A 26,782-nucleotide genomic window follows, 5' to 3' on the forward strand; every position below is an offset into this window, starting at 1 on the left:
GTGTGTGTGAAGATGCTTTTGGTTGTTTTGTTTCTGAGACAAGGTCTCCTTGCTCAGGCTGCTCTCCATGAAGCCGGTCCTCCCACTTCAGCCTAATTTACTGGACCCTCCATGTCAGCTGTCACATCTGGCTTTGCTGTGGAGTTTGGGGATTAGAGAGACACTAGAATTAGTACACTGGGTAAAAGAGATGGCCTTTATTTAACAGCTGAAGGCTTGGACAGAAAGGTGACATTCCCCTGCCTGAGAGACCTGTCTTTTCCTAACATTGGTCAAAAATCCAAACATCAGATCATTCTGGGTCTGCTAGCTTTGGACTGGAATTTATTCCAATTGCTTTTCCAGTTATATCTCTTTTGTCTTCATGAAGGTATGAGTCAAAGTCACATTTACTAACTTTTTTTTTTTTTTTTTGAGGTAGGTTCTTACTGTGTAGCCCCAACTGCTCTGGCACTCACTAAGGAGACCTGGCTGGTCTAGAACTCATGGTGTCCTTGCTATTTTCTCCCAAGTGCTTGGACTACCAGTGTGCACCACCACAGCAGCTATAAGTCAATGTAACATCTACTTTCCTATCTCTTCCTCTTATCCTTTTCCTCTGGGCATCAGAATACACCCTAAGAATCACTGTGGTAGACTATGTTACTTGGAGCAGAGAATAGAGTACAAAGCAGAAAGCAAAAGCAAAGCAAGAAACCTCTGAGAGATGACTAGATATGGCCTTTCTTTCCAGTTGGAACTTCCTTGATTTTGACAGCACTTTTCTCTTGCTACAGGCTAAAGTTGGTAAGAATTAGGTCCATTCATACCTTTTGCAGTATGCCTTAAAATGTAAGAGGGGCTGGAGATGGTTAGGAGCATGCCCTGCTCTTCCAGAAGACCCAAATTCAGTTTCCAACACACACATACTGGCTTGTAGGTACCTTAACTCCATTTCCAGATCAGACACCTTCTGGCCTCCACTGGCATCAGGAACCAAATAGTGCAAATACATATGTGCAGGAAAAACACTCACAGATGTTTAAAAAAATTAAGTTACCTAACAAAGACTATTTACCTCAACAACAGTAACAACATTGGCAGAAACTGTTGTAAGATCAGATCCACAAGCTAGTATTTTATTACTAGATCAAGTCACATATGCCTTCATAAAATAGATGAAAGCCAGTTTCCACTCCAGCTGGGAGACAAAACTCTGTAGTGTTCCTGAAGCACATCATACAGAAGTATAACCCTACAGTGTAGTGTCCTACATTTGCTATGTAAGCCTGATAATCTGAGGATTATTTCATTATGCCTTTTTTACTATGTAAGTTCTTAGAATTGTTTGGGGCTTATTTTTAATTATGTGTATCTGTGCAAAGGTATGCACACACAATTGCAGGTACCTTGGAGATCAGAGATGCTGGATCCTCCGGTAGTTGTAAGCTGCCTGATATGGGTGCTAAGTGCAAATGTGAGTCCTCTAGAAGAGCAGTCAGTGCTCTTAATCACTGAGTCAGTCTCTCCAGACTCGTTTTTTAAGAGATAAGCTCAGCCTGGCCTTGAACTCATAATTTTACTGCTTCAGTCTCCTGAATGCTGAAAGAGGTATGCAGCCCAAGGCCAGATCTGAGTTTCTTTGAAGTAGTTTAACTTTCTATTCTGATCTGCTCTGGTGAGGCAACTGTGATTTGCACACAGCTGTGATGAAGTAGCATCTAAGGAATCAAGTGCGTGCGTTCTCTCTCTCTCTCTCTCTCTCAAGTACAATGGGTTTTCCCAATCTAGGACGACAATCAGTTTGGATACCTGCATATACCAGATTAAAAAAGAAAGACCAATTACACAAATGTTGTTCAGCATGGAAGCATTTACGGGTTCACTCCTAGGAATTTAACAACTTATTATAATGAAATATCACAGACAAATTTAGTTTAAGCATACAAAAACACACAAGTTACATTGCCCACATGACCTACTTTTAGCACAATTACCACAAAAATACCTATCAAGTGTTGGTCAGGAATCTGAGTTTCAGTGTGAAGAATCTGCCTGTACAAACAGGCTTTGGGAAATGTGCCCTCTCCCATTGTTCTCTCCTCACGACTGTCGGGGTTCCTCCAGCATTCCATGAACCCTTCTTCAGTGTCCTCAGAAGGTCACTGCTGAGCTCCTCATTCCATTTCTTTTCCCCGCCTACTACGTAGACCATCTTCATCCAAGAGATGGTGAGACTTTCCCCCCATTTTCCTTGTCGGGAGAGTTTCAATAATGCTGAAATTGGTGTATTTTACTCCCAATAATAATGCTAAATCCCCCTTCCCTTGCTGAAGGTTGAAATAATACAGCAGAGTTAGAATTCAAGTAACACTGCTATTTCCAGAGTAAAAACTAGTTTTCTCAGTTAGTGGTCTATTAAGTAGTGCATGACTGCTTCAAACATCTTCTAGAATCCACAGGACAAGTGCTATAGACCCCACTTTACCTGGGGGTTCAGTCGGAGAAGTAACCATCTCAAGGTTACATATTAAACAACATTGGCTTTAAGGCAGACTGCATTTCCTGGGCTCTCCCTAAGAACAAATGCTGAGACAGCATCAACTTTTCTCCAGAAAACCCCACTACGCAGGATCCGGAAAGAAGGAAGATTTAAAGCTGATCCAAGTGGGGAAGGTCTGTTCAGTATCTGCCTGATACAGGGACGGCTGGCAAGAACCGGGGCTTTTTTCCCACCATGCCTTCAAAATGTTACCCAGCAGAAACTACCTACCTCAACACAAGAGGGCGACATTTGGCAACAAAGTACATCCGGCAACTACTGGTTCAACTTGGCAACCATTACACAAACCACACTGCTTAAGCCGGAGACAAAGCTCCATTTTGCAGATGTGGCAAAAAGTAAAGTGTTTTGTTTTGTTTTGTTTCTGGAAAAAAATTATAAAATATTAAAACTTTTTTTGTTTCCAATGAAGAATTATGTTCTTAAGAAAAACGAAAACCAAAACTATCTAGGTTAAGGGCATGATAGTGCATGTCTGCCATCCCAGCACTTACGTGACAAGGGACTGTTCAAGTTCCAGGCCAGCATGGGCCATATAATGAGATCTCACTTCAAAAAATGAAAACAGGCTGGAGAGATGACTCAGTGCTTACGGGCACTTGCTGCTCTAGGGGAGAACCTGGGTTCAGTTCCCACACCCACGTGAGTTCCAGAGATCTGGTGCCCATTTCTGGCCTCCATGGGCACTGCACGCATGCTGTGCACAGAAACACATGCAGGCAAAACACCCAAACACAAAACACATAACATAAAGACAAGTAAATGTTTCTTTTTAAAAACCGAAAGAAAGTAACAGCAGATCCCATACCACTTACTACATACCTATGTAAACACTAGCTTTGGGGAACTTTTTCCATTAAATGAAACTAATATTTCTCCACCTCCTAAAACTGAGAACAATTAATATTTTCTTCTTTTCTTGAGTCTGGGTCTTGCCATGTAGCTCCAGGTTAGTCCTGAATTTACAGTCCTGCCTCAGTCTACCGACAGCTGGGGTTACAGATGGCAAGCCCCAGCATTTTGTCTTTTTGGTTTAGTATTAAAAGGAGCTTTATAAATAAGATCAATCAAGTAAAGTTCTTAGCACTTAAGAATAACAGGAACTGGGTGAACTTACATTTTCTTAAAGCTCATAGAGCTAGAGTTCCACTTACTCTGCATGGGGTGTGTGCACCCATGTGGGCATGTGCTGAGACCAGAGACTGATAACACATCTTCCCCAATCACTTCTCTACCTCAGCTTTTAAGACAAAAGTCTCTCTGAATCTGCAGCTGCTTTCTGTGGGGCTGGCCCTCAAAAGTTCTCACTCTGAAGCCTGGCTGGTGGTACAGCCCATAATCCCAGCACTAAGGAAGCAGGGAAGAAAGACCTCTCAAAAAACTAAAAACAAGGAAACTGCTACTTTGGTTTGGTATGTGGTGTGCCTGTGTGATTTTTGTTTGTTTGAGACAGGGTCTTACTATGTAGCTCTAACTGGCCTAGAACTCACACTATAAACCAGGCTGGCCTTGAACTCACGAGAGATCAGCCTCATGAGTTCTGAGACTAGAGGCGGGCAACATCATCTTTGAAACTACCTGAACTCACAGTTTACCCAGAAAAAAACTTTTGTTTTAGAATTAGCTGGATTACTCTAGGCTCCCCATAGGCAGAGGCGGTAGGACCTCTAAGAAATGTCTTCATAGGTGTTCTACTGGGGTGGGGGTAGCTCAAACTTTACATGTGGCTAAAATCTAAGCATTACATTTATTAGGTGTATACAAATATCTGTGGGTTGGCACATGGCCACAGTCCTGTCTACTGGGGAAGCTGAGCGGAAAACTGCTCGTGCCCAAGAGTGTAAGACCAACCTAGGTAACATAGCAATACTCTGTTTCCAAACTAGGGAGTGGGGTGGGCTGTCAGGACCATCTTAGATGCTCTTCAAATGCCTGTGAAGCTTAGACTTCCGTAGGACAGGGGAAGGAGAGAGGGCTGTTCTGCAGCTTTTCTTGCCTTCTTATCCTTCACACTGAAACATTTCAAAAACAATGAAATTTGATGGGCTATTTTTTAGCTTCAGAAAATCAACTTCAATTTTCCTGGGGTTTTAGATTTCTAAGTATCACCACTCTAAAAGGGAAGGTAAAGTATATTCACAAAAAGAGAGCTGCCAGTGTGGGTTTTTAAGTAGGTCTAGAACACGGAATGTATCTACTTCACTGGTTTTACTAACAGAAAAAGTGAAAGCTGTGCTACTGCAAAATTACCCTAAAGAGTGACTTTTAGAAACTACCATCTCTTTCAAGGCTACTGAGGAAAAACAAACAAACAAACAAACAAACAAACAAAAAACTACCATCAACCCAGACAGCCTAGAAAATTCTGCTATATTAAGGTAGAGAGATGACTTGTATATTTTTATTTTTCTCTGTAAACTTGGGTAAACTTCTTGCTATAAGTCTGTCCTTGGTGTCTAAGGACACACTACTTGTGTGGCCCAGGGTTACTTCACAGACATGCCTCTGTGCTTAGTTATGTGTACGGATTGGCTTCTCTGGCCAAGACTTCCTTACCATTGGCTTCTCCAGTCCTTTATTCTAGCTGGAATTTTTTTTTATTAAAAATGAGGTATCTTTGATGTTAGGTAAATAAAAGGCCATGTAAGAGACTGGGGTGCAGCTGGGTGGTGGTGGTGCACATCTTTAATCCCAGCACTAGGCAGGCAGATCAGTGAGTTCAGGCCAGCCTGGTCTACAAAACTACACAGAGAAACCCGGTCTCAAAAAACCAAAGGAAAAGGAGAGAGAGAGAGAGGGAGAGAGAGAGATTGGGGTACTAGAAAGTAGACAGTTAAAATTATTCATGATTTGGTATAGCCATGTCTTAAAACAAACTTTTTATACATTATAATATATAGTTATACATTAAAATAACTACTGACTTCCTATATGGCAGAAAACATTTAAAGATCATTTTTATGAGGACATAATTCACATGAATCATAAGATAAGAGTGACAGTTTAGAAGTGTTTGTGTGTGAGCATGTGTATGTGTGAGCTGGAGACTGACCCGAGGGCCTCACACATGCTAGGCAAGCCCTCTACAGGTGAGCTTCATTCCTAGTCTCTAAAATATTTAAAACAGATCTCGTCTACTTCATATTCAAGTTCATTTTACTGATTCTGCAACCTGGAAAAACAAAGATTTTATAAATAATCAGTCACTCTAAAGTTTCTACATTAACTTCTGTTTTTCAAATTATAAAAAAGCTCATAGGATAATTTGAAAGTTACTTTTAATAGCCATGTCATTAAGAACTGGTATGTACAACCTCAAAACTAGGGACAGATATTTTAAGTCAACAGACCATGAGGAGGTAAATAATTAAATAATTATTTAAAAATGGTGTACGAATCTTCTCCAGGACTGGGATAAAAATTCTAAAGGAGAAGCTACTACTCGACAAGAATGGTGTCCACACTTCCTTGTGTGAGCTCAGACTCTAAGGCACAGGGCAAGTCTAAATGTTCTTGTGACAAGCGAGAACTTTTCAGGGGGACATCGGACCAGCTGTCACAATACTGCTGAAACCTCTGGGCCAGTGAATTTCCAAACCTTTGGCATCTGTTGTATCTGTAAGATTTACCTTTATGTGTATACATGTGTTCCAGTAACTGGCTCTTTCGAAGAAATTTATGACCACAGATGGTACAACTGATTTTTCTTTTTCTTGAAAAAGAAAAATTACAGTTTAATTCTACTGGCTCTGTGTCTTTGGAGATCAAAGACACTTGACTGATCTGTAAAGGCTCTGCTGTACTACGGCTTGAGTGCTCAGGAGGTGGAGGCTGCTGCTCATTCTCCTTGACAACGAAGGAGCTAAGCCCCCGGCATTCAAGAGCTTCACTGCTATCACCAAGTGGATGCACTTCACCAAGGTCATTACTTTCCAAAATGGAAGCAGGAACACCAAATGGGAGAGATCCAGACACATGGGTATGCAGGTGCTGTCTCAGGCTGCTGCGGGATTCAAAACGCTCCCCACAGTAATGGCATAAGTGGACTTTGATACTGTTTTCTGTAAAAGAGGGGCCAGTCACTTCTGAAGAGGAGGAGGAGTGGCCTCGTGAGATCGCAGTCTCTGGCTCACACCTCTCCTGTTTGATGGACACCGGGGGTTTCTGGTGCTCCTCCACGGCCTGGGCAGCAGGCCGGGCCCTCTGCTGCTCGGCACTGCCATCGTCTAGCCCAATTGCAAGAGAGAGCTGCAACTGGGGGTGCTCACCTTGGACCGCAGCTCGGTTTCCACTGCTACTGGGAGGAGTTTCTTTGAACTCCAGCCCTTGTTTGACAGCTGCTTTCTGGGTTGTTGAAATCTGAATACCATAGAGATTTGAGGTCTGCACAGTCTCTGGTGAGAACACTTGGTTCATTTCAGTTGCAATGTGGGAAAGGTAGTCAGCATGGAGAAATCGGATCCCTTCCTCCAAACGACTATGATCCACAATCTGTTTTGGCCCTTTTCCTGTGTACATAATATGCAACAAGTAGCTGAATATATCGGGCTGGATGTCAGTTGGCTGTATTTTTATGCATTCACTGTTAAAACAGAAACAAAACCATACAAAATGAAACACAACCTGGTTGGCCTTTTGGTTTCTAGCAATCTTATTTTAAAACAAATTCTTCCTAAGAGGTTTAAATCTGGCAACCTGCCTTGATGAAATACAATAGCAAGAAATCTGATTGTAACTGCGTTTATGGTCCATCCACAAAGCTTTGTGCATCCTATCTACTGCCTAGCACTGGGAAACAGATATTCAGATAGTTCAACACTGAGTGACTCCTAAGCAGTATCATCTCTACTGGTGACAGAGGACAGAAAAAACCAGTGACTAAAATAGGTGCTCTGCTTTTTATACTGAACACATAACAAAAGGAACTAAACACAGAAACTCAAAAGGGTACCTATATGCTGGGGTCCAGCATTATTTACAGTAGCCAAAAGCTGAAAACAACTGCATCAAAAGAGGAACAGAACTGAGTGTAGTGGTACAGCTTTTAATCCCAGCACTGGAAAGGCAGAGGCAGGTGACTCTCTTTCAATTGAGGCTGGCCTGATATACATAGAGAATTCCAGAACAGCCAAGGCCACTAGACAGACCATCTCAAAAAAAAAAAAAAAAAAAAAAAAAAAAAAAGAAAGAATGGATAAAACAAAGGGGGCTGTAAATACAAAGACATGTTATTCTGCCATAAAAAACAATTAGGTTCTGGTGTGTGTTATAACAGGGCTGAAGTCTTGAAAACATGCTAAATAAAGCGAGCCAGACCAAAAAAGTCTGAAAATGATGTTGTACCACACCCATGAAATAGTTAAAACAAAGCTGGGCCTGGTGGTACATGCTTTCAATCCCAGAACTCACCTACAGCCAGAGAAACATAAAGTCCTACCTCAAAAAAACAAAACAAAAGAAGTATCTAAGATAAATATATTTAAAGAGACAGAACAAGGCTAAAGAAATTCCTCAGTGGTTAAAAAACAAAACAAAAAAACAGTTCAGAAGACCCAGTTTTATTCCCAGCACCCACATGCGGCTCACAATTATCTATAACTCCAGTTGTCTATAACCCAGTGCCCTCTTCTGGCTTAGTGAGCATCAGGCATGCAAGTGGAACACAGACATACATGCAGGTCAAACACTGACATACAAGGGATAGGGACAGAACTACATTTAGATAAGGGGCTGTTACTGGTGGCTGAAAGACAATAGAAAATTACTGCTTAATAGGTACAATGTTTCTGTTTGGGGTGATGAGAGGGTTTTGGAAACATAGTGACAGTTGCAGGATTGTGAATATAATTACTGCCATTAAGTTAAGAGCATTGACTACTCTGGTAGAAGACCTGGCTTCAGTTTCCAGTACCCACACAGCAGCTCATAACACTCAGGCAAAACAATCATAATATAGACAAACAAAATGGCAATCACAACCAAAAGCAAACCAAACCAAAATATTCATATTTTTAAAGGAATCTAATGAAATTCTAATCATTCAAAATGTAAATGACACTGTTTATTTGGCTTCTAAATCCTTAAATTACAACTGAATACAGGTATAATTCTGAAAAGCATTATAATAATTTCAAACTCAATTTGGTTACTAGATAGAGTAACAGAGTAAAGCTCTGTAAATAGAGTAGAAACAGCCAAAAGAGAAGGATACACATGAAAAAATAGTTGACAGCATTGACTGGCTTCACTTCCCTGGGCAGAAATTTATTCTGAGTCAGAATAAATGCACTGGGATTCAGCATATTGCAATCTACTTTCTCTAGTCCTGGCATCTCGGGACTCCTGTTTCCTCTCTTCAGTTTTTCTCTTTGCTCTGTGTTGTATATTCATTGACACGTTGTGTGACAAGCATTTTTTTTTTGGGGGGGGGGATAAGTTCAGAATTCTGTTACCTGGAGTTTAGCAGAGTTGGCCTCACCTTTCCCAATACCTATGTTTGGATAGCACTTAGCTCACAACAGGGGCTTAAGAAGATCACAGCTCCTAAACTCACAAGTCACAGCTCAGGCTGAGGGGCAGTCAGCATCTGTAACGTGGTCAATGTAATCTGCAGTGTCACATAAGAGACAAACTCCTCTAGCAGAAAAGACTTCGCATTACCTGGCTAGCATTCCAACCCCATTCTTTTTACCGTGCCCCTTTCTGGTCCCTTATCTATTCTGTTGTCTGGGTAACCACATCTGCTTCATACCTATACATGTGTGTTAGTACCACTTTTGTTTCATTTTGGTTTTTGAGACAGGGTCTTACTATGCAGCTCAGGCCTGACACTTGCAACATCATAGCCCAGTCTGGCCTCAAACTCACAGCGATCCTCCTGTCTCTGTACCTAAGGTGCTGGGATTATTACAAGCATTAGCTACCTAACCTTGATCCATGCCATTTCCCCTCCTTATATTATATTATTCCTCTGCAATACCTGAAGAACTTTGGTTTTTCAAATTTGTAAAGTCTGTTGTAAACTTCTCAAAACAGGACTGCTAGAACACTTTTACTTTGAATACATTCTGACATTAGGTATCACATTAATAACAGCAAAGCTCTGTTCCTAGGCATTTTTCCCTCTGTAGCCCTGGCTGTCCTGGAACTCATTCTATAGCCCAGGATGTCCTCAAACTGGGAGCTCCACCCACCTCTGCCTCCCCAGGGCTGGGATTAAAGGCGTGTGCCACCACTCCTGGCTGTTCTAAGCATTTTAACTTTACTAATCCATTTAATCTTTCAAAAGGAAAGTATATTATTCTGGCAGGCATTCGACAGACAAGAAAGCTGAGTGTTAGGGTGTGAACATGAACTGTCCTCTAGAGGCTCATGTACCACAGAATTGGTGGCCAGCTGACGGGCTTTGAGGAAGTGACAGAATTCTGAGGACTCTGGCTTCATCAGTGTATCTATCAGTCCACAAACCAAGTCACAGGATGATGGCAGAAACTAGGAGAAGAGGACTAAGAACACGACTTCCCTTGTCCCTGATCTGTGTGCACTGCACCTGCTTTCTTCCTGCCTACACTGAGGTGGACAGGTTTTCTGTCATGTACTCTGACTTCCTACAGTCTTAAAAGCAATACAGCCAGCCGCAGGAGACTAAAGCCAGAGACTGCAGCCAAAACAAATCCTTGTTTTCTTAAGCATGCATTGTGTCACAGCAGTGAAGAGTGACTAACACAAGCAAGGTCAATTATTTGCTTTACATTTAATTCTCAATCAAACTATAGATCTCTTGAAGATAGAGAAGTTACTGTGGTCCAGCTCAATCTCCTAACATTCGTACTGAGGAAATATTTAAGTAACTGAACAACTAAATAAAAAATATATAACTGAGGTTTGACACCTCAATTTCATGCAAGGTCCTTTAAAAAGAAACAAATTAACAACATACCAAATATACAGAGAACCAAGTCTGGTGGCTTGGGCCTATAGCCCAAAATATTTAGAAGGCTGAAGCAGGAAGATCATAAGTTCAAGGCCCTCCTGGGATACAGAGTGAGTTCAAGGCCAGCCTGAGCAACTTTGTGAGACCCTATTTCAAAATGTATAAATAAACAAACAAACAAATAAATAAATAAGGGATTGTTCTAGAATGGACTAAAGCTAGGATAAAATTAATCTTGGAGCTAAGAATTTGAATTGCCATGCTACCTAAATAAAACAAAACAAAAAAGCAAAACAATTAAAAACAACAAAACAAACATGTGAAACAAATGGTCTTTGACTAGTAATGCTATGGTAGAACGTGATACTTTAATGTTGCTACACTAGAAATCAATAACCCAACATTTACGAATAGATGCTTAGCTTCAGACAGAGCTACATCAGAGCCTAACTGACCAGCTGTTTACTCCTGGGTAGGCCATTCAGCAGTTCAGGCTCAGTTGCCTTTTCTCTAAGACCTGGACAACAGTGGAGTTTACATTATAGGATCGATATTTGGGTACTGGCTAAGCCTTTTTGGTTGGTGATTTTTTTTTTTTTTTTTTCAAGATAGGGTCTCACTAGGTAGCCTTGGCTGGACTGGAACTCACTACATAGCCAAGTTGTCCTCAAATTCAGAGATCCACTTGCCTCTCTCTGTCAAGTAGTAAGATTAAAGACATGCACCACCACACCTGTGGGGCTAAGACTTAATCAATTTTAGTTATACAAAAGTTATTATAATTAAAAGTTTGTATTAGGGTAACCCCGTAACAATCCCTTAAACAATATTACAGTAAAGATTTGCATCACTATACAAGAACACATTCTTACCTTGTTTGGTGAATAAATATCATCTTGAAATAGTTGGAAAAAGCAGCAAGTACCGCTCTGTGGGCTTTGAAGTAAACATCTCCAATAGCAACTGTGCAATCACACAGAAAACCAAATTCTCGTTGCATGTTCAGCTGCTGCAGAAGAACAAGGCTATGGCTAGCAGTATCCATTGTGGCTCTGAGAAAAATCAACATAAATATGTATGTTTTAGGTATATACATGTGTTTATACCTAAATATACACAAATATATGTGTGTGTGTGTGTGTGCGCGCGCGCACATTAGTACGTGTGCATGTATGGTCAAACCTAGAGCCTTGCACATGCTAGGCAAGCCCCACCCTACTTTCCTCATGGTTTGGGGATGATCTCAGGACCTCATCTACACTAGGTAAACACTCTACTACTGAGTTTTCCCCTCATCTTGTGATCATTTTTCTTTTGTTTTCTTGAGACAGGGTTTCCCTACGTAATAGCTCTGGCTGTCCTGGAACTCACTCTGTAGACCAGGCAGGCCTGGAACTCACAGAGATCTGATTGCCTGCCCTTCCTTCCAAGTGCTAGGATTAAAGGTGTGTCACTGCTGTCCAGCGTGATCATGTTTCTAATTTCTTCACTGGCGATGAAAATGAGATACTGATGTGTGGCTCAGAATTAGAGGAGATAACAAGTGAAAATTCAGTTGTAATAGAAATTGCTATTCAAATATTAGTTATAAGTGGGAATAACAGGGCATCCTCCCTGGCTGTGAGCCTAAATTCTCTAGCCTGATGGGCATCTTCCCTGGACTAGAACTCTCGTCTTTGGAGATCCTCTGGCATTCAGATGACACTGGATTCCTGGCTGTCATAAATATCTGTGGAACTTAGCCATACCCCAGTTTACATGTAACCTGGGAGCTCACAGGAATGAACCTCAATCTGACCTCATCTCAGCTAGACTTGGACACATGCCTGGATGCAGATTCTCTATTGTAAGAAGATGGAATATGGCAAATGGACCTCAAGGGAAAACTCCTGAATGATGGAGGATATGCAAGCCAGTTCTGTGAGCACCAAGGACACAGCAAAGTTAGTTTCAGGCAGGTGGGAGGCTGTATTTCACCACTACCTCTGCCCTAGCTAAGCCATCGGCCCTGGTGCTGTAGGGAGAAGGTGGCTGCAGTTCAATGGGTGTCACTGGGGGCTGGGAGAACATCCTTTGAAAGAGCAGATTCTGAAAATGAGTATGAGGCTCCTTTAATAGCCAGAGAGACCAAGGCCTAGGGAGGTCAGGGTAGGAAGGCAGGGCTATCCATCAACAGATTGGTAGTAGCAGGAGCAGCAGACAGGTGAGCAATCAATAATACAATAAAAATGGAAAAGTAGCTACTACTTTACATCACTTCCCTTGTGTTAGGCACTTTAACCCATTCAATCCTTAATAGAGCTTCACAAGCAAAGGAATACTAAATTCCCTTTACAGATTAAGGACTGAATGAACAAGCTCCCAAGACCACACTGCTAGTAAGAGGCAGTAGCAGGGGATTCAAACCCAAGCTCTGAAGCCCAAATCTGCCTCCCTCATATTCATTCCTTAAAAGGAACCATGACTCACAAACTCGAAGAGCACAGAGAAGAACTACAGATAAAAACAAACCTCCATGGGAAGCTCCAGGAATATTTGCAAAGAGGAATTAGGGAGAAACTTGGATTTCCTGCTGGTTAAGCAGATGGTATACAACAAAAGCAATATATACAGTAGCAAATAAAGTCCAAAACATAGCATAATGACAATAATATTACTGTTAACAAAAGAGCCGCTTTTAAAAACTGTATAGTATAATGATACAATATAATCTCTAAGATATATTTACAAGAAAAGACATAGGTATGAAGAAAACCATTAAAAAGGAATTGAATCATTATTTTATTTTTAAACATGTGAGAAAGTTTTACATTAATTCCTGTTCATGTATACATCACTGGAAAGGTTTAGACCAATCAGTAGGCTTTTTACTCCTGAACAATTCTGGAGAAGGAACTAGGGAATAGGGGGGAAAGGCTGCCAGTAGACTATACTACCTGAACTTAAAACTATAAACATTTAGGGTAAGCAAGTAGTACATAGTACAGAGAACCAAAAAAAAAAAAAAAAAAAAAAAAAAAAACAGGAAATAATTATCACACCTGGCAGAAGCCCCTTGGCATATCCCTCATTTCTCCCCCCCCCCCACCTACCTACCTTGCTTCCAAAGATAAGCACCATCCTGAATTTAGTGCTTTTTATTCTCTTTACATCATCACATTCTTCCTGTACAGGACTATATCCCTGACCAAAGGATAGTACTAATTAGAAGTGTTACTTTCACAAATAATTACATGTCAGGAATCCCACAACTTGAGTATTTAACTCTATATTCATATGTTACTTTTATTTTTTTTTAAAAAAGGTATTATTTCAAATTTTATGTCTATGTGTCTGTGTGTGGACATGATTTCAGGTGCTCTTAAAGGCATTGGATCCCCCAGAAGCTGGGTTACAGGTGGTTGGAAGTCACTCCATGTATGTGCTAGGACTCGAATGTGGGTCCTCTGCCAGAGCAGTACAAGCAATCTCTCACTCCATCTCTTAGAATTATTGTATGTGTATGGGTGCTTTGCCTGCATGTGTGTCTGTGCATCTCATGCACGTAGTGCCAAAAAAGTCTGAAGAGAGTGCTGCGTTCTCTGAATCTGGGGTTACAGACAGTTTTAAGCTAGCCTGTGGATGCTGAGACCCAAACAAGCCTAATAAGTGCTCTTAACTGCTGAGCCAACTCCATTCATCTTCCAATAAAAGTCTAACCCTCTATCATCCCACATTTTAGAAACTGTCATGGGGCTAGAGAGATGGCTTAGCAGTTAAGAGTGCTTCCTGCTCAATCACTAAGATCAGATTTCAGATCCCAGCACTGATATGACAAACCAGGTATTCTGCAAAATGCCTGAACAGCTTCTGGCCTAAAGATGCCATGTACCTACTCATGCACATATGCAAACACTATCAACTACAAGAAACATTTTTAACATGCATTCAGAGTGTGCATGAGCACGCGCGCATTCGTGTGTGTGTGTGTGTGTGTGTGTGTGTGTGTGTGTGTGTGTGTGTGTCTGGGTATAAGCATACCACGGCACACATGTGGAGCTAAGATGACAGCTTGAACAAGTGTCATGGTTCTTTAATTCCAACACGTAGGTCCAGGGGTTCAAATTCAGGTTGTCAGGCTTGTCAGTAAGCATCATTACTGCTAAGTCATCTCACTTAAAAAGTCATCATCATTATTGTTGTTGTTATTATTACTCTGTATGGGGGGGCATGCATACCAGGGGTGTGCATATGAAGGTCAGAGCACCATGTCATGGAATTGTTTCTCTCTCCACTATGTGGGTTCCAGGGCTCAAACTCAAGCCATCAGACTTCTACATCAAGTGCCTTTATATGCTGAGCCATCTTACTGATCCTTCCTCATGTCATTTAAAAAAACAGAAAAACAAACAAACAAACAAATAAACCACTAGGCAGTGGTGGCACATTCCTTTAATCCCAGCACTCGGGAGGCACAGGCAGGTGGATCTCAGTGAATCTGTGGCCAGCTTGGTCTACCAAGTGAGTTCCAGGACAGTCAGGACTGCTACACAGAGAAACGTCGTCTCAAAACAAAGAACAAAATCGAAACTTTCAGCATCACTGAAATAATCCAACAGAAGCTAGAGAAACAAAACCTTATCCTCAAAAGGGGGGGAGGGGTGGAATCCTGCAAGCTTTGGGTATTCTTTCTTTTTTAAAGACCTATTTATTTTGTACAGGCCAGAAGAGGGCATCAGATTTCATTACAAATGGCTGTGAGCCACCATATGGTTGCTGGGGATTGAACTCAGGACCTCTAGAAGAGCAGTAAGTGAGTGCTCTTAACCTCTGAGCCACCTCTCCAGACTCCAGCTTTGGGTATTATTCTAAGAGGTTATTTGACCAAAAGTTACTACTTACAATCACCACATTAGTTTCTAAAACATCACAAGTTTACAAGATTTTAAAAAGTCCTATATTTGAAGTTTTAGCGTACAAAAACACTTTAGAATCAATAAAATGGCTCAAAGTATAATATTTTAACTCAGCTGTTAAAAAAAAAAAAAAAACGGCTTCACAAAAACTCCTACCAAAATCTTGGATCGCAGGCATTTTCACCAGTTTTTTCTATATATATGGTGCGTTGGCATAGCCAGCTGTTGAGTCATACAGAAATGAGATATAGCACAAAAAAAGCTACACTGTAAAGACCTCAGTGCTAACAGTTAAAATTTTCATTTCCCCAGCAGTATCATATCACACACACACGCGCACACACACACACACACACACACACACACTCAAAAACATGCTTTATTCTAGGCTACAGACAGAAAAAAAAAATGACATAAAGTCAAGAATGCCAAAGTCAAGAATACAGGCTAAGCAAGGAGATGATAAAACACAAAGCACTAATCGCATTACAAGAGTGTTAAAGTGCCCCAGGATAGCTGGAGATAAGTACAGACAACACGATCAAAGCTAAGATTTTCAAACTGGTCTTACTCAAACAGGCAGACAGATAAACTGAGTAACATTACTGGAAGGGGGTGTAATATTTTGATAACAGGAGAATTCAATTCAATATAAAGGGGTATTGAAATAACACAGGCTCAGCTCACTGAGGATCCTAAGTATAAGCAAACCCCAGCTGTTCTTGAAGCTACCCCAGCTGTGTTTGAAATGAGCTACATAGGATGCTCCTGTAGGAACTGCACCGTCACCTATACATAGTACTCAAAGCCTGGCCTTGAAGAGTTCCAGCTCTGCCACTAGGTCTGTGATCTCGACAGGACATTCGACTCCGTGGGCCTGTTTCACTTGTAGACTGGATAATGGCAGTATCTTCCTGAGAGTTGTCATACGAAAACAGGTGTGATGGCACACACCTGTAGGCACTCAGGAGACTGAGACAGAGGCTCTGGAGTTTAATGTCAGCCTGAGCTATATAGTGAATACATTTAATAGTGGAACCCATAGATAAGTGTTCATTAAGTAACAGACCAGCAGTTCTCAACTTGTGGGTCATGACCCCTTTGGGGGTCAAATGCTCCTTTCACAGGGGTCACCTAAGGCCATTGGAAAACAGTCATAACAGTAGCAAAATTACAGTTATGAAGTAGCAATGAGAATAATTTTATGCCTGGGGGTCACCACAGCATGAGGAACTGTATTAAAGGGTCACAGCATTAAGAACCCCTGGCCTACACAGTACTTGACAGTAGGTCTGTCAGTCAAGGAGCCAACTAGGAACCCTGTAATGGCCATGGGAATAAAGGGAGAACACGAGAGATCTACTAGACCCAGAGCTGACATGACTTGGCAGCAGACCGGATGCAGTCAACCACAGGCTTCGAGTTAAAGGTGAGTTTCAGAACGCCAGGCTGGGTTACTAGACAATGTCATTTGTTTCCTCAGAGAACATTTTCAGAGTAACCGCCATGTTCTCAGTGTTCATAGAGAGGTACAACAGCAGAGCTAGCCACAGGAACTGGCTTAGTAGAGGTTTCTTACACTGTGAGTGCAGTGTCTACCCCAGGAAAAGGAAGTAGAACTGTCTGGTGATAGTGGAGGAACAGGGCCAAAAAGGGAGGTGGCCTTGAAAAGACAAGACTGAAGTTTCTAAATGTGTATGGAGCTATGCAGTGAAACCAAACTGAAGAGAGAGAGAGGCCTTAAAAAGCTAAGTCTGAGTTGGGCCTGGTGGCACAGGCATGTTGGAATCAGAGCTACTGGATACCATGGTATGTAAGTCACAAATTCAAGGCTTGCCTGCGATAGAATATAAGCTTAAAACCAATTTAGAAACTTAGCTATTCCTTGTGTCAAAAGAAAAAATAATTTTTAAAAGGGGTTCTAAATAGTGGTAGAGAGGACTTGGCTAGCATGAGGAGCTCCTTGGTTCATGAAAATAAAGTATGAATCCTTGGAAAACAGAAAAGATACAATAAAACAAAATTGAAGCCCAGGGCTGGCTTAAGCCTTTAATCTCAGCATTTGTGAGGCAGAGGCAGGGGGATCTCTTAGAGTTCAAGGCCTGCCAGGGAAACAGAAACCTTGTCTCAAAAAACCCAAACCCAAACAGAACAGGAAAATGCCAGAACCAAGAGAAGGCAAAGGAGATGAGGAAAAGCCAAGAACCTTGGGAGAGGAGGTAGCACTGGTGATCAGGAGAGTGTGTGACCTCCCACAAGTGTAGGCAGGTGGCCAAGGCCAACTTCTGATTAAAGACTGAGGCAACCAAAGTGAGGGTGAGGCACCCAGGAAGCTGCAGATGCAAGAGCTCTGGGTGAAGAAGACAGGCCCCAGATTAACCCAAGTTAGCTAGACGCAGCTAGACGGATCTCTTTCCAAGAGTACAGAGATGCCTGAGGACAGAGCAATCTAACTCACAATGAAGTCAGTCCGCAGGGAAAGGGGCCCTGGAATACTAATGGTGGATTAAACTGTATAAGGATCTTTCATAGGCAATAATTTCTACTTTAGTTTCCATTAACCTGTCTTCAAAATCACCAATGCCTGTCTTTTCTAATGGGTTAAACCTACTCCCTAAGATTCCAGATATTTTGTTTACAAGTCTGAAAAAATTGTAAACTCTTGCCCTACTTTTCTCCAAGCATAGTACCTCTCCTCAGTCTTTGGGTTTGCCAAAATTTCTCAGGAAGGTGCTGAACCATCAACCTGGCAGCCATGCCTTCCCTAGGCCTGGCCTGGGTCCTTTTTCTGTGCTTCAATGTCTTCCAGTTTGCTTACAACCTTATTTTACACCCTTGCTCTGCTAACTTTTGTGTCATTGTGGGGTCAATCTTTATTGATTAGGGTGACAGTCTTCTCCCTGCCTCCCACATCTAGTCATTTGTATCCTAAAAACCATGATTAAGGATGGAGAGATGGCTCAGCAGCTACAGTGCTTAATGCTCTTGAAAAGATGGTTGGGTTCCTAGCACCCAAATGGCAACTCTATCTTTTCTAACTCCAGTTCCAGGAAATCAGACACCCTCTTCTGGACTCCATGGGCACCAGGCATGCACATGGTACACACACATATGCAAAGCACTCATACATATTAAGTAAACTATGTTTAATATAAGAGACTCTAGATTCAGTAATATTCCTCCAAACAGTGATGTTTTTATTTTAGCAATTAATTTGGCTGAACTTAACACTCCCAAGGTCTACCCTGACTTTGGGTAGCAACTAAAGGCATGTTTTTGTCCTTTGGTGTGCTGCTTGGTGGCTGCTATGAACATGTCCAGTTCCATGGTGACAATACTCCAACATACCATTTCTTGGATACCCCCCCACTTTCCATCTACATGTTTTGTTCTGGATCCCCATTTTTCTTCAAGCAATAGTTGCCCAGTTGTAGCCAGCCACTGTGTCACCAAAGCCATAAAAACTGAAATATCCACTGCTCTAACCCTTCAATCTTCACAGTCTCACACATGGTACCAAGACATAGATGCAGGCAAAGCACCATATATATATAAAATAAAAAAAAAATTTAACACCTAAGCCAGGTGGTGGTGGCACACACCTTTAATCCCAGCACTCTGGTGGCAAAGGTAGGTGGATCTCTGGGAGTTCAAGGCCAGCCTGGTCTACTAATCGAGTTCCAGGACAGCTACTTGAGAAACTGTCTCAAAAAAAGAATTTCTTAAAACATGGTAGATAGACATGACACAGTACACACTTGTAGTCCCATGACTTGTGAAGTTGAAGCTGGAAGAGTGCTACAAATTCAATGTTAGCCAAGGCTACATAGTTAATTCTAGACTGGCTGACTTGGGCCTATCTTACAAAAAAAAAAAAAAAAAAAAAAAAAGATTTTTGGAGGAAAAAGATGTAGAAAAATAACTTACCATTCATTATTTTGAAAAGCAAAGAGTGGCTCATTTAAAATTTTTATGAACAAATTAGTATTTTAAATATTTTATTCTTTGCAAATTTCATACATGCATACAAAATTTTTATTCAACCCAATTCTCCCCATCCAAGCATTAACCCCTCACCCCCAAAGTCCCAAAGTAATATTTACTAAACAGGCTTAATACTGATAATTATAAGACTAAAAAAGCCTTCTTTACTTTCTAGAAAGTAGTAACTTAGTTCCAGACTAGTTCAAATAAAACAAATGTATGCTAGATTATAATTCAGTTAGCATGATATTCACTATTTTCATTTAGAAAATTTCTTTAGTTGGACTGCACGCTCAGCTCAGCAGTGGCAGAATGACCTAGACTACTCAGCTCTTCATTCTCTCAGGCTGTAAGAACCTTTAACAGACTTTATAATCAATTATCACTAAAAGACAGGAAAGTTGGCAGAGGAATGTCAAGCTTTCTTGAGCTACTTACTCATGGCTATAAATACACAGGTTAAAAAAAAAAATCTCTACAGCCATATGATAGAAGGCTTTCTTCACTGATTGAAACTTGGGAATTGTAAAATGGTAATCATTTTTAGATGATTGTGGATGTGTAACATTTCATTATCTAAGAAACGGAGAACTCATCTGGTTTTATTTGTGAGACAGGATCTCACTATAGCCGAGACTGACCTGGAATTTACTATGGAGCCCAGGCTGACCTCTGTATTCTCTTGCCTGCCTCAACTGTGAGCATATCAGTCACTGTTCCCAGCGGGAATGAAACAATGTACAGGATGGGACAGTGCATCCATCAATGACTACACAGAATGGGCTATGCTGAAGTCTCACCACAAAACAACCCCCAAGAATTGCTGGGGCTGAGCTCCATGACTTTTAATTCATTTTATTCAAGACTCCTCAGTAGACAGAGGCTTTTGTGCACAGACCTGATGACCTATGTCCAATCCCCATGTCCCACAAGGTGGTAGGAGAACCAATTCCAGAGACTGCCCTCTGACCATTCAGTTTTTAAAATAATTAAAACTATTATTATTGAAGAGCTGGGCTTGATTTCCAGCACTTACATGGCAGCTAACAACTGTCCTAACTCCAGTCCAATGGGATCCAATGACTTCTTCTGGCCTCCATTGACACTACACACACACACACACACACACACTCACACACACACACACACACACACACACACACACACACACACACACACACGGTACAGATTTTCATGCAGGCTAAGCACCCATATACATACATTTAAAAATCTATTATGTGTATAATCTCTGTGTGAGTACAAACCACACATGCTATACATCATGCATGTTGATGTCAGAATAAAACCATTTGATAGAATTATTTCTCTCCTTCCATGGGAGTTCTAAGGACCAAACTCAGGCCATCTGGCTTGTATGGCAATTGCTTTTACCTGCTGCTCCCCCTCCTCCCTCCTGTACCCCCACCACACACACCCACACACTTTCTCTCTCTCTCCTTTGAAGAAACTTCCCAGGAGATTCTAACAGACACCTTAGTTAATAAACTCTGCTTTAGAAGAACAAGAAGCTAAGGAAACCCAAAAGAGCATTTACACTCTAATATGAACTAGCTACTTTATACACTACAAAACCCAACTTTTATTTATTTAATGTCCATTGGTGTTATACCATGGGTGTCAGGTCCCCTGAAACTTAAATTACAGACAGTTGTGAGCTACCACGTGGGTGCTGGGAATTAAACCCAGGTTCTCTGGAAGAACAGTCAGTGCTGTTAACCACTGAGCCATCATCTCTCCAGGCTCAAATGGGACAATGTTATACTGATTTATAAAGAAGTGATTTCAAGGGGCTGAAGAGATGGTTCAGCAGGTAGGAGTATTGCTGCTCCTGCTGAAGACCTGGGTTTGGTTCCCAGCACCCACATTAAGCAACCTACAACCACTTGCAACTCCTGGCAATCTGATGCTCTCTTCTGGCTTCCAAGGGGTCCTGCACACACGTAGTACACACATACACACACACACACACAAACACACACACATAAACTATTTCATGAGTTTTCAAATAATTATATTGATTACAGTAGATAAATACATATCAACAATTATTCTAAATGTAACTTTACACTAAACACTTCGGTAGTTTAAGGAAGTTAGACATACTGTGCACATGGAAGTCTGAGATCTGAGCTTAGGAAAACATACCTCAAAAAGAAAACAAGCGGGGGCCTTGAGGAAATAACTCAGTCAGTAAAGTGTCTGCCACTCAAATATGAGGGCCTGGGTTTGGATCCCCAGGACCCTAATTTAAAGTGTGTGTGTGTGTGCCTGTGTGTGGGGGGGGGCGGGGTAGGAATTTAGCAGGGCCACTGTATTTGACTTGAAGACTCCTTGTAGAAAACTGATTGTTTTCCATGACTGGAGAATCATTTTGCTGAAGAGACACTGCAGCCACCCAATGACTCTGGTCACAAGACACCTCAAACACACCTGAGGCTCTTATATTATTGTGTATTGCAAACAATACACAAAGTCATGGAGCATGTGATGTTCTCCTTCAGTAAAACATGTAAATTAGATTAGGGGCCTTGGCATGAGGAAATACTTTGTGTAGCAATCAATAAATATGCCTTTGTATGACTGTTCTGTTTCAGTCCATCAGAGAAGCTGGACCTTTCTGCTACCACATAGGCCTTAACATTTCATTTTGGAGTGCCTTTCTTCAACTGACTGGAGCTACATGGTGCACCCCGGTGTGTGTGTGTGTGCGTGTGTGTGTGCGCGCGCGTGTGCGCGTGTGTGCTGATGGGCTGGAAAGATGGCTCAGTGGTTAGGAGCATGTGTTCCTCTCATAGGACATGAGTCTAGTTCCCAGCACCCACACTGCCTCACACCATTGTTACTCCAGTTCCAGAAGAGCTAACACTGTCTTCTGGCCTCAACAGGCACCAAGCACACTCGTGGTACACAAACCTGTGTAGGCAAACCATCTATACACATAAAAATTTTAAAAGCTTTTTTTAAAAAAAATTGAGAATGTGTCTGGTGAGACCTGGGGAGACAGCTCAGTAGTTAAGAGTACTATTCTTCTCAAGGACCCAAGTTTGATTCCCAGCACCCACCATGGAGCTTGCAACTGCTTTTGTAATGCCAGCTCCGGGGGACATCACACCTTCTTCTACCCAAGAGCACTGTACTCACATGTATAAGCCCCTCACATACACATAATTAAAATTATAAAATATTTCTTTAAAACTCCTGTAGCAACGTGCAGCTGGGCTCCTAGTGCTCTAGTGGCAGACAGACAAACACCCAGAGCTCACTGTCTAATCAGCTTAGAAGAGGGAGTGAGCTTCAATTCCAGGGAGACACTGTCTCAAAAAATACAGGGAAGAAACTGAAGACACCCAACATCAACCTTTGACCTCACATGCACACACCCAGACATACACAGCCAAGTAAAAGAGACAGAAATGATCTAAACTAATCAACAGTAGGATGGTTAGAGATGAGGAAAGGCCACACTATTTCCAAATGTTCTGTTGAAAAGCATCTAGGAAAAGGAAGCATTTATTCTCATACTCTTTATTTCCAATGTCTAAAAATGATACAGAACTGCTGACCTGAAAATACAATCCCAGATTAAAAACATGTCATAAACCCTACACATACACACATCTACTTATAAAACTTTACAGAGAATGTTAGGGAAGGAGACATTGAAGACTACTCAGAAGGGCAGGTACACTCTAGAAACCTTCAACACGGCAGTTTGGGGCTCCTGCTTGTGGGCAGACAGTGGTGGCCTTTTCATCTCTTAACACCATGGTGTGTGTGCCTGTCTGATAAAGCAACAGGCCAATAGATCTTGGAAATAAAAAAATCGCAATATAGGAAGAAAAGGGCGTAATTCTTCTTGACTCATAAAGGTCCCATCCTAACAGAAGAAGGGACGCAAAGAAGAGGGAAGGTAAAGAAGACAAACTACAACAGACCTAGAATATAGTGGGCAACGACAGCCTGAGTGTGTGCCTTACAGCATTTCCTGTCCCAGAGTTACAGCTCTATTCCATGAACATACTACCCGAATGAGCCCACACGGGCTAATTAGATCCTCTGCCTAAAAGCCTGGTGTTTCAGAATAAAACATTGGTTTTGATCTGTAACTAGGAAAACAATGAAGCAGAAAATTTTCAAAAACTTAATATAAAAATACTTTTCCTAAATAAGGTTTTTTTTTTTGGGAGGGGGTCTGGTTTTTCAAAACAGGGTTTCTCTGTTTTGAACTGTCCCAGAACTCATTCTGTAGACCAGGCTAGCCTTGAGCTCACAAAGATCTACCTGCCTCTGTTGGGATTAAAGGCACTGGCCACCACAATCCAACTTAATTCTTTTTTTTTTTTTTTGAGAGAAGAAAAAGGCTTAATAAAATGAAAGCAAAGCCTGACAAAGGGTTGTGGATATAATATAGTTCAGTAGTAGAAGCCCTGACTAGCATTCACAAGATGACAGGTCTGAACATAACCAGGTATAAATAAAATCAACTAGTAATCAAACCTCCTATTAGCTGTAAGCACTTTTTCCTCTACACTTTTGGGGTGGGGGATGGGGCGAGACAGGAAATATTACATAGCTCTCACTATCCTGGCACTCACTATTTAGACCATGCTGACCTCGAACTCAGAGACCCACCTGCCTCTGTCTTCTAAGTGCTGGGATTAAGAGGGTGTGCATCACCTTTTTATATATACCAGTCCTGGCAAAAAAATTTTATGTGTGTGATTGCATGAATTCAGATGCCCCGGATGCGTGCGGAAGCCTGTGGAAACTAGAAGGGTGCTGGGAACCAAACCTGGAAGTCTACAGGCACAGTAAGAGCTCTTATCTGACAAACCATCTGGCCAGCCCAGAGGAAGGACAAGTGATTGAGGAATCTAACTACCAGATGGTTTAGAGATCAAAGGATCTGAGTCCATAGCCGGTCAGTACTGGTAACTACCAACTGGAACAGCATTTTCTTTTCAGCATTCTCTCAAAGGACTCGGGTTCACATGCTCTGAGGACTAAATAAGCAGAAAGGGAGCACAGGAAGTGGTGTACAACTCATCAAGATAAGGACACCTGAACTGCTTTTCTAAGGGGAGTCTACAGTCATACAGCTTTCCATCTCGTCGTCTAGCTGTTACTACAAAAATGGACAAATTGGTCAAACACCACCTACAGCTTGCAAGGAATAAGTCACAGTGGGCCAGTGGAGGTGTGGGGGGGTAACTATGCAAGGCTTCCCAGCAGCACAGCCATGGTCAGGACATTTTACTGCCAAGCCACTTGGGCCCCTCCTCCCCAGCTAGACAGCCTGGCTCCCCTACATTCCCCTCAGGAGATAGGGTGGAAGTACACAGCTCCACTTTGTAAGGCATAGAGAGCAGCTGAAAGTCCTGCTTGGCCTCTCTGGGCAACCACAGGCGCCAATAAATCAGCCACAGGCGATTCTCTCATCCCCTTCCCGGCTTCAAGTGGGAGCAGGATATAATGCAAACGAGCACTGACTGGACTTGGAAGATAAGTGGTCTGGGTTGACATTCCTCTGCAAATGACTGCCATCACAGTCAGGTGTATCTCTGCTTCACCTCTGCAGGCTTAAAACATACTTGTAACACAGAGACGGTACTACCATTTTAGGGAATTCGCCTCTGAAAACAGCTGGCAAACATTAGCACATCAAACTACACAAACAGCAACAAAAACCTGAGTGGGAACTCTTTATAGCTGAAAGGCATTATAGGACTGGGCACAAACATCTAGATTGTGTGTGTGTGTGTCTGTGCATCGGGTTCTTCCTGCTGACCACCTCCTGATGTGTCACTGCTTCCTAATTGTATCCCAGCCATCTGTCTGGCAGTGGGACACACTGTTTATTCTTAACTAAATCATATCTAGGATGCTAAAAGGAAACAGTGGCCAGGCACGGAGCCATACACCCAGGAACCTGATGTAAGATCGATCAATAATTCTATGACAGCCTGGACTATATACCAAGATTCAAAGTCTCAAAAACCAAAATAAACAAGTCTCAATGCCTATCCCTGTGTAAGGGTGAATTGGTGTTGGGGGTATGGAAAAAAGGGAAATGAGCTTTTGGCTCCAAAATACACTATGCACAACTCACTCAGAAATAGTGCCATACCTACTACACAGGCCTAACTTCTCAATCTTGCCAGCCAAGTGTAATCACTTCTGGTGGATACATGGTCCATAGCAGAAGAACCTGACACTGCCGTCCTGGCACAAGGAATGGCAGGTTCAATGGCAAAAGGTGTCTGTGGCCCTAAAGCCTAACCATGAGAGGTGCAGAATCGACCTACACTATGCTAGATCCGGTGTCTTCTGTGAAATGAGAGATGAACTCGATTTTACTTAAGGTCCTTTTCAGTTCTGTAAACTGAAGACTCTCAAGATGTACTTTAATCCTGCCAGTCAACAGCTCTGCAGCTTTTAGAGGACTTGCTCCAGTCTCTGGAGGAAGAACGCCAAGTTTAATCCTTTAGAGGTACCTATACCGGAGCTAATTTGTAAAACACCACGCTAGCTGCTATCAGGTTCCAGGTACAGCGCTGAGCGTTTCCTAAGCAACTGATAACGGCTGATTTCTCCAAAAGAGTGCTAGGGAGACGGTGATAAGATGGGGGCAGACAGACTTCAAAAAGAAAAGTCACTTAGCTATGATAAAAATCGTGGGCGGAAAAAGGAATTATTAGGGTTGGGGGCTACCTGCCTTAGAAACTAGGTACTCACAAACTGGGCGGGGGAGGGGGGCAGTGATGGCTGCGCAGCCTGATCAGGACGCCCGCCCACTAGCTAGAGCCGTAGGCCTGGCACGGTCGCCTGCAGCTAGCAGCCACGGGCGGATCGAGACTTCTGTGCCCCGGTCGGGGCCCGGCCCGCTGCGGGCCGGGCTCCAAGGTTGTACGGCGCCCGCGCGCGCGCCATCCCGCCGCCTGCGTTAGGCCCCGGAGGCCCACAGCGAAGGGCGGCTGCAGGCGCCGCGCGCCCGCACTCGCTCGCCGTTGCTAATTTCCTGCAGGGCCCTGACTGACATCTCCAACGGACCAGAAACACCCCTCTCCCCCGGCTACTTGCATCTGTCCCGCGACCGGTGCAGCTGCAGCCGCCACCCGGGCGGCTCGCGGCGGGAGGGACTGAGCCCGGAGCAGCACACGGGGGCAGGGCCGCGTTGCTTACCCAGACTCCGCCGCGGCGGCGGCGGGCGGGCGGGCGGGCGTGCTGCTCCTTGCGGGAGGGGCGGGCTCCCGCGCTGCGCACAGCACGCGGCAGCGCCCGCTCACGCACCCGGCGGGCTGCTCTCGCGCGGCTTCCCGCGCCGGGCCCACGTGACCCGGCTGCTGGGGGAGCCGGCGGCACCCGGACTGGGGTGCCTGCATGCGTGCGTGCGTTGCGTGCGTACGT

The 26,782-nt window shown here is 42.7% G+C and overlaps 1 protein-coding gene across 3 annotated transcripts; it reads right to left on the bottom strand.

The window, feature by feature from the left end:
- Positions 1 to 5,803: 5,803 nt before the first annotated feature.
- Positions 5,804 to 26,764, bottom strand: Zbtb25 (zinc finger and BTB domain containing 25). 3 transcript variants are annotated; one of them, XM_051196030.1, is made up of 3 exons: positions 26,558 to 26,764; positions 11,348 to 11,527; positions 5,804 to 7,124 (listed from the first exon to the last, which is right to left on the bottom strand). In XM_051196030.1, the coding sequence occupies exons 1-3, from the start codon at positions 26,755 to 26,757 to the stop codon at positions 5,981 to 5,983; spliced, it is 1,524 nt and encodes a 507-aa protein (XP_051051987.1). In that variant the 5' UTR covers positions 26,758 to 26,764; the 3' UTR covers positions 5,804 to 5,980. The 3 variants fall into 3 exon arrangements, with proteins under 3 accessions (XP_051051987.1, XP_051051989.1, XP_051051988.1); XM_051196032.1 differs by having other exon boundaries at positions 26,456 to 26,561; XM_051196031.1 differs by lacking the exon at positions 26,558 to 26,764 and adding an exon at positions 26,111 to 26,254.
- Positions 26,765 to 26,782: the final 18 nt, after the last annotated feature.

Source organism: Phodopus roborovskii, unplaced genomic scaffold, assembly GCF_943737965.1.
Source record: "Phodopus roborovskii unplaced genomic scaffold, PHOROB, whole genome shotgun sequence".
Classification (NCBI taxonomy): Eukaryota; Metazoa; Chordata; class Mammalia; order Rodentia; family Cricetidae; genus Phodopus; species Phodopus roborovskii.